Source organism: Eimeria tenella, genomic scaffold (assembly GCF_000499545.2).
Source record: "Eimeria tenella Houghton genomic scaffold, Eth_scaff133, whole genome shotgun sequence".
Lineage (NCBI taxonomy): Eukaryota > Apicomplexa > Conoidasida > Eucoccidiorida > Eimeriidae > Eimeria > Eimeria tenella.
In genome coordinates this window covers 59,836-68,756 of record NW_013541507.1, presented here as the reverse complement: position 1 = coordinate 68,756, position 8,921 = coordinate 59,836, and the positions used below count along the sequence as shown (strand labels likewise).

The window sequence follows — 8,921 nt, the reverse complement described above, 5'->3', positions numbered from 1 at the left end:
GCTGCTGCTCTCTTCCCCAGCAGCAGCAGCACAGTCTTGTCGCTCTTCGGAGCAGCAAGAAGCATTTCTTTGCTGATTCCAATCTTAATGAGAATTCTTTTTGTTCATTTCAATATATTTTCTTTCCGGACTCTTTTGCTGCTCTTTGCATGCGCCGGCCTCGGCTCCTGCTTCCTCCTGGCCCTCTTCTTCATCCCCTACCGGCCCTTCCCCCCCCTGCAGCAGCAGCAGCAGCAGCAGCAGCCGCAGCAGCAGCCGCAGCAGCAGCAGCAGGAGGAGGGGGCTGTGGGGAGCGTGCAGGTGGAGGTGGCTGCGGAGTGCGCTGCGGGCGCGAAGGCCGCGGAGAAGCCCGCAGCAGCAGCAGCAGCAGCAGCAGCAGCGACGCCGTTTTTGGCGGAGCTGCTGCGGCCCACCTTTTTGCTGATGGCTGCTGCCTACATCCTCATGATCTTCAACTTGATGTTCTTCGTGCCTTCCACGCAGCACTTAATTCCTGCTGCTTATGCTGCTAACCAGCTGCTGCAGGTCTTTTCCTTTTTGCCGTGTCCGCTGCTGGGCTTTGCTGCTGACAAGGCCGGCGTTCTTGCTGTTGTCCATTTTCTCAATTGCTGCTGCTGCCTCAACTACCTCTTCGTGCTGCTGCCCCGCATCCCCACCTTCCCCGTGCTGCAGTACCTCGCCGCAGTTTGCTGCGCCCTCCAGGTCCCCTGCTGCTGCGTGCTGCTGCACTGCTGCTGCGGCTGCTGTGCTGCTGCAATGCTGCTGCTGCTGCAATGCTGCTGCTGCTGCAATGCTGCTGCTGTCATGCTGCTGATGTAGGTGTCTGTATGTCTTTCTGAGAATTTAGTTTTGCTGCTGCGGACATGGCACTTTTGTGAAAAGACTCGTGCTGCTGCTGCTGCTGCTGCTGCTGCTGCAGGTCTCGTTCATGAGCTCGCAGCTGTACTGCTACGGGAGCCGCTACTTCTCGCAGCAAAACATGGGGAGACTAATTGGGACAACATTTTGTTTGGCGGGACTTTTGTCTCTTTTGACAAACTTGATGAGGGAATATGCACTGAAACGGAGTTTTGCGCCGATGTGTCTTCTCGCAATTTCTTTGTCTTTAGTTGCTGCTGTTCTGATCTCTTTGCTGCAGTGTTTGGACCGCCGGGGGGCCCTGGGGCCCCCCCGGGCTGCAACAGCAGCAGCAGCAGCGAAAAAGGCGAAGCAGCAGCAGCAGCAGCAGCAGCAGCTGCTCGAGCTGCAGCGCATTGAAACCTGCAGCGAGCCCCAGAGACCCACAGACGCAGAAGAAACCGAAGTCAATAAAGATTAAATAAATAAATAAAAAGTAAATGAATAGATAAATAAATGAATAAATAAATGAATAAATAAATAAATAAATAAATAGATGATCTGTTTGTGAATAGGGATGTTTTCCACTGGGTGGGAGCTGCGCCCAGTCCTCAGGTCTTCAGAATTATTTATTTATTTATTTATGATTTATTTATGGTTCATTTTGTTTGTTTGTTTGTTTGCAAAGTTTATTCATGTATTTATTCATTTATTTATTCATTTATTTATTTTTTATTCATCAACTTTCCATTTTAATGCTTTTTGGTACTCGCTGCATGTGCGGCCCTCGCTGCATGTGCGGCCCCCCGGAAGTAGAACAGAGAGAAGTAAAAGAAAACAAATACATAAAACAAATTAATAAAACAAATAAATAAAACAATTAAATCAAACAAATTAAAAACAAATTAGACTAAACTTAGAAAAGAAAGAACGCAAAAGAAAATTAGCCTCGTTGCCAGTTCAGCCAGCCCAGACTCAGGTGTACGTACACCCGAACAGCACCCACTTCAAATTTCGAGACAAATCGGTCAAGTGAAACAACAAATGCATGCAGCGCCTTTTTAATTTCATTTATAGAAACAAGTGCATTATAGTTTCCCAAAAAGACCAGATTTGGCGGGGTAATTGCGTCAAAAAGTCAGATCTCGACGCTTCAGAGTGCCGGGCGTGCATGCGCTTTAGGGTGTACGTACACTACACACCTTTCAGCGCCATTCAGTCGATTTTTCCCGAACTTTTCAGAAATAAATGCATTTTCTTTTCGCCAGATTTAAATACTGGCAAATCTTTGCATTTTGAATGCAGTATGGGCACATTTAAACCTTCATTTCTTCGTTTCGAGATGCATGAAGAAATGCGAATCCCAGAGCCTTTTTTCTGAATTTAGCGGCGACAAATGGCCAAATAAATCCATTACAGCGCATTTACGCATTTAAGCATTTTAAATTGGTTAAACTGCAAACAAATGCATTAATTTGATGTAAATAAATGCATGTTTCATTTATTTTGTCAATTGAAATACAATATTCATTTCAACATGCATTTGTTCTGCTGTATTGACGCCGCGCGTGCTGTTTCGGGGTAAAAACGCAAAACGTCCATTTCTGCATTTTTTCTTTTTGCGAAAGAATAAGTTCATTTTCTTTAAAGAAATATATTTCTTTTGAGGCCTTTTATTCATTTAATGCCTTTTATTTTGCATGCAAAAGTGCAAAAGCCCACTTTTGAAACTTTTCGGTGGAAATGCAAAAGAAACACTTTTTGCAGAAGTGTGTCTTTAGAGGTGGCCTGTACATACACCAAAGAATAAATAAAAAGTGAACAAGTAGATAAATAAAATTTGATGAATAAATAAATAAATGAGTGAATGAATGAATAATTAATTAAATTTGCAAGTGAAGGGATTAAATCGTGTAAGGACCTTTTTGAAAAGAAAGAATAAAACAAACAAATCGAAAAATATCCGAATATGAATTCCAGGCTCTAATTGGCTTATTGTTTCCGAAACAACTTAATTAATTAATTAGTTAGTTAATTAGCTAATTAATTAATATCTTTTTAAACATTTTTATTAGTTAATTATTAGTTATTTACTATTTAATTATTTATCTGTTTATTTATTTATTTATTTTTTATTATTTCTCTTTGAGCGCCGTTGCGCCTAGCCATCGTGAGGTGCTTTTATTGTTTTACACTTTTTGTGATTTTATTTTTTCGTCAAAATATGAAATAAACAACATGACAACGTTTTAAGTATTTGATTACTATATAATTGTTTAATTATTATTTAATTATTTAATTATTATTTAATTATTCAATTATTTCATCATTTTAAAATGCATTTTGCTAGTAAAAGAATAAAACAAACACAAGAACAAAAACAAACAAAGATAACAAGACAAATAAAAACAAAAACAAACAAATAAAAACTAAAAACCAAAAAGGCCAAAACAAATATGAGCAAAAGAAGCAGCAAATAAGAAAAAATAAGAACAAATAAAAGCAGAAAATCAAATATACAACTTTTCTTGCATTTCTTTTCATCTTTTATGTTCATTTAGTCATTCATTTAAATGCATTTCTTTGAATTTTTCTTCAGAAAGTGCATTTGTTGCTTTTGTTTTTTTTGTGAAGTTACACATTTACAATTAATTTCGATTAATTTATTTTATTCTTATTTTTATTTCTTAAATTTATTTATTCTAATTAATTAAAGAATCAGCTTGACAACGAGCTTTCTTTAAAGGCTCTCAAAAATGAACAAATGCAAATTAATGAAATTTATTAAAATGAAAAAAACAAATGAAAATAATAAATGGAAATAATAAATGAAAGTAATAAACGAAAATAATAAGTGAAAATAAATGAAAATAAATGCGCAAATATGTAAATACAAATGTGCGTTTTTTGTAAATAATTGCTTTGTAAAATAAACATTTTTAATTAATCACTTTTCTTCATTTCAAATAAATCCATTTTAATTTAGAAATATAATAAAAGACTTCATTTGCAATTCAAAAGAAAGTTTTCTTTTTTTAATTTATTTCTTTTCTTTGCAAATTGTTTTTTCTAAAGTGCCTTTTCGTGTGTACGTACACAAGCGCCTGAGGTGTATAGGCACCAAAATAGATATTTGTTTTTTTTAATGAATTAAAAAAAGATTTCTATTTTTAAAATGCATTATCGAAATATAAATGAAAATAAATTAAAATATAAATTAAAATATAAATGAAATTTTCTTTTTGCCTTTAAATATGCACCTTTTTGGAATTCCAAATTTGCTTTTTTATTTAAGTAAAAATACAAATGCAAATATGAATATAAATACAAATGGAATTTTGAATATAAATGCAAATATAAATATCAATGTTACTTATATTTATGTAAATATGTATGTACCTTTATGTTTATGTTTATGTAAATATAAATTTGCACTTATATTTATGTTTATATGAGATAAATATAAATTTACACTTATATTTGCATTTATATCTATATAAATATAGATTTACACATACATTTATATTTATATTTATATAAATTTTTATATTTATATCATATTTACATTTATATCTATACAAATATAATGTAAGTATACAAGTTGAAATTTGTGTTTATATTTTAAATATAAACAAGAATTTAAACTTAAGTTCAAATGCCTTCATTTGCAGATTCATTTGTTCTTAGGAAGATAGGCCAGCAAGTTTTGGGTGCTTTGCATGCATTTATAAATGCCTTTTTATTATTTTTTTCACGGATTTATCATTTTAGGAGTTTAAATTCTTTGTATTTATTATTTTGAATAAAGTGTCCTTCAAATTTCTCATCTTTTGGTCTTTTTGGCGCAGATTCGGGTGTATGTACACCCCACAGTGGTGTGTGTTCGGGTGTATGTACACTTCAACTTCGCCCGTTATGTTCGCGCAGAAAAAAGTGTTTTATAAACGCTTTTGCATTTATTATTAATTGAAGTTTATTCTAATATTCAAAATTACTATTTTGTGCATCTTGTGAAGAGAAAAAAGAACTAGTTCATCACAGAAGAAGAAAAAGGTAAACATATTATTGAGACAAAAAGAAAAAAGAAATAAATAAATTCGCCAAATTTAAAATTTTTTCTTCTTTTCGCGGCCAGCAGCTGCATGTACACCTCAACGCATTTTGCGGACAAAACACACGAACTAAAAATGACAAAATCTGCTGCAGCAGCAGCAGCAGCAGCAGCAGACGTTGCTGCAGCGGCGGCAGCAGCAGCACTTGCTGCAGCGGCAGTGGTTGCTGCAGCAGCTGCACAGGCAGAGGCAGGAACTGGGGCAGCAGCAGCAGGAGCTGCTGCTGCAACAGCAGCTGCTGCTGCGGCGGCAGTAGCTACACGAAACTGCTACGAAACTTATTGGGGTGTTCCTGCTGCTGCTGCTGCAACTGCAGCAGCAGCAAAGCAGCTACGGGGAGACTACTCAAGCTGCTTCTGCTGTCGGTCTTTCGCTGTTGCTGCTACTGCTGCAACTGCAGCAGCAAAAAAAAGCTGCAGGTAAGCTACTCATAACGCTGCTGCTGCTGCTGCACGTGGAGCAGCACAGCGCAGCTGCAGCAGGCACACTGCTCAGGCTGCTGGTGCAGCCCTTTTCCCGTTGCTGCTGCTGCTGCTGCTGCTGCTGCTGCACTTAGGGCGCCGGTATGCATTCTTCGTTAAGGAAGCTCTTTAGAACTGCAGACACAGAAAAGACGAGGTGTACGTACACCTCGCATGTTCATTTCATTTTCTGCTTTTTTTAATTTTCATTTTAAACTTTTGTTATGTGCTGCACTTGATTCATTTCACCAGCAGCAGCAGCAGCAGTAACAGCAGCAGCACGAGCACCAGCAGCAGAAGCAACAGCAGCAGGAGTGACAGCAGCAGCAGGAGCGCCAGCAGCAACAGCGGCACGAGCAGCAGGAACAGCAGCAGCACGAGCACCAGCAGAAGCAACAGCAGCAGCAGCAGCAGCAGCAGCTAATGTTTCCTACTTGAATCTTTTTTGCTGAGTGTGATTTGCGCTTGTCTGTTTTTGGGGTGTATGAACACCCCGCCGAAAGTTGCGGGGATTTCCGCGAGAGGAATCAGCAGCACCGGCACAACTTCAGAAACCTGAAAAGAATTAAAATGGTATATTTTGAATAAATTTGAATAAGTTTGAATTAATTTAAATGTTTAAATCGATTTAAATTAAATTAAATCGTATTCAAGTCCTTTACTCCAGACAGCCCACTCGAGTGTGCCGAGAAAGCGATGTGCACATTTCGGGTGTACGTACACCTCAGCACATGTTGCGGCAGGGCAGCTGATTGAGTTCAAGTGTATGTACACCTCGAAAACATTGGACTAGTGGATTATATTTCATGCAGGTGTATGTACACTTCAATTAAATTGCAAAACATTTGAAATAAGCCGCTCAGTGGCGGCCCTTTTGAGGTGTACAGACACCTGAAGTGCTCACCGTCACAATTTGCGTCTCCTCAGGATTCCCCTCAAAAGCCGGCCAAAGAAAAGTTGCCTGAGTCGAAAATAAGTGTAAAATGAGGCCTTTAATCGAGGGTTTAGGGTTTAGGGTTTGGGGTTTAGTGTTTAGGAAGTTGCATGTACACCTGAAACGGGGTTGGGTGTATCTACGCATGGTCCAAAGCACAAAAAAGAGATTAATACTTTCTTTGTATTGAACTTATATTTTATTTATTTATTTATTTATTTATACTTTCAAATTCAGCAAATTAAATCCCTTGCCTGCTTCTGACTGTCTTGTTGCCCCTGTGGCTGCACAAGCCCTTTCTGCAGATTCAGAAAAAGAAAAAATAAACAAATAAATAAAGAAATAAACAAATAAAAGTGATTTGTTTTGTTTGAAATTAAATGTAGAAATGCAATTAATTGATTAATTGAAAAATAATTTTATTTATTTTCTTTTACAAATTTCACCTTTAACTGCTCAGGAATTCTTTTGCTGTAAATTCCTCTGTAGTAAATTTTCTGCGAAAAATAAAAAAGAAACAAAATTAAATTTACATCAATTTATTATTTATTATTTGTTATTTGTTCCTTTGTTTGTTATTTATTCTTCATCAGTTATTATCTATTAATTATTACTTACTGTTTATTCTTTTATCTATTATTCATTATTTATTGCTTATTATTTGTTATTTCTTATTTATTATATACTATTTATTAGTTATTATTTATTGTTTTATTCATTATTTATCATTCACTATTTATTAGGTATTATTTATTACTTTATTTATGATTATGATTTATTATTTATTATTTAGTATTTAGTATTTACTATTTATTATTCATTATTTATTATTTATTATTTGTTATTTTTAATTAATTTTTTATTTAGTTCTTAACTATTTACTGATTTCTTCTTAGTTCTTTTTCATTTGCCTTTTATAATTTTCTATTAATTGTATTTCTTTTGTTAATTTCCCATTTCAAAGAAACCAATTCTGAAGGATTTATGTAATGAGTTTCAATTGTTTAATGAAATTAAAATTATAATTAATTGAACTAATTAGTTAATATTAATTAATTAAATGAATTTTAATTAATTTAATGAGTATCAATTAATTAATCTAAATGAATTAATTCATAGAATTAAATTAATTTAATTAATTAATTAATTAATATTTAATTTAATTTAATTCCATTTCCCCTCACTATCTCGGAGTCCACTTCAGGCAAAAACACTGACAGAGAATGTTCGTCCACAGTCAGCACAATCCCTGAAAAGCAAAACCCTAAACCCTAAACCCTAAACCCTAAACCCTAAACCCTAGAATGAGGGGAAGAAAAGCAGTGCAAAGAGCAGCCTCAGCATACAAGTACTGCAAAGCCCAATAAACTGAAAACAAAAACAAATGAACTACTTATTATTTATTAATGCAATCTATTTACTATTAATTCATTAATTAATTTATTTGTTTTTATTTACTTATCTATTTATGTATTTAATTAATTATTTATTTATTTATTTGAAAGGATGTTTACCAATTGTGTCCATCGCTTCTTTCTGCCGCCTCAAGTAAATGTTCAATACGGCCTGATAAGCAACAAAAGAAACCCTAAACCCTAAACCCTAAACCCTAAACCCTGAAGTCCAAACCCTAAACCCTACACCCTAAAACCCGAGACTTGAGCATGCGAACCTCCTTGATAGCCACCCTCAGTTCTGCCTTCCACAAGCACCAAGCCTAGTCTCCAAACCCTAAACCCTAAACCCTAAACCCTAAACCCTAAACCCTAAACCCTCACCAGTCCACAGGCTTTGTCAGCTTCTCTCATATTTTTGTTTATGTCGTTGCACACGTCGCAAATTGCCTCAGTTGCTTCCTACAAAATAATAAGTAAGAAAATTAAATAATAAATAAATAAATTAAATAAATAAATAAATAAATAAGTAAATAAACCACAATAAACAAATGAATAAACGAACAATTTAATGACAAATAAATATACATAAAAATAAATAATAAATAAATAAATAACGAATAAATAGGTAAATAAATAGCAAATAAATAAATAAATAAATAAATAGCAAATAAATGAACATTATGAAATAGACTCCGCTAATTCCAAAGCCAAACAAATCCAAAAAAGTGCACAACTCAACTCAAACCAAACCAAACTAACTAAATTAAACCAACTGAATTAAATCAAACTAATTGAATTAATTGAGTTAAATGAATTAAATAAATTAAATTAAATCCATTAAATTAAATTAAAATAAATAAATTAAATTAAATTATTTAATTGAAACTGACAACATCCAAAGGGGGCTTTTGCTTTCCCTCAATTAACGCCGCGAGGCTCCTGTGGACCAGCAAGTCCGGATACCGCCTGCAGCAAATTTGCATTTTAAATTTATTATTTATTTATTATTTATTTATTATTTATTTATTATTTTCTTATTTATTTATTTGTTTGTTTATGTATTTACTATTTATTTATTTAATTTGTTTATTTATTATTTGTTTCTTTGCTGTTTTTAAAGTCCCTTTTGTCGTCTTTGCTAGTTCTACACGAGGCGGCGCAGTTCTGCAGCAGATGAAAT

The 8,921-nt window shown here is 34.6% G+C and overlaps 2 protein-coding genes across 2 annotated transcripts; one reads left to right on the top strand and one right to left on the bottom strand.

Moving 5' to 3' along the window:
* Positions 1-87: 87 nt before the first annotated feature.
* On the top strand, positions 88-1,318 carry ETH_00002695 (uncharacterized protein; the record flags this gene model as incomplete). The annotated part of the gene is made up of 2 exons (XM_013373334.1): positions 88-702; positions 920-1,318. 2 exons carry the CDS (start codon positions 88-90, stop codon positions 1,316-1,318), a joined length of 1,014 nt encoding a protein of 337 aa, XP_013228788.1.
* A 6,180-nt stretch (positions 1,319-7,498) lies between these two features.
* On the bottom strand, positions 7,499-8,724 carry ETH_00002690 (uncharacterized protein; the record flags this gene model as incomplete). The annotated part of the gene is made up of 4 exons (XM_013373333.1): positions 7,499-7,593; positions 7,859-7,910; positions 8,123-8,200; positions 8,632-8,724. The coding sequence occupies 4 exons, from the start codon at positions 8,722-8,724 to the stop codon at positions 7,499-7,501; spliced, it is 318 nt and encodes a 105-aa protein (XP_013228787.1).
* Positions 8,725-8,921: the final 197 nt, after the last annotated feature.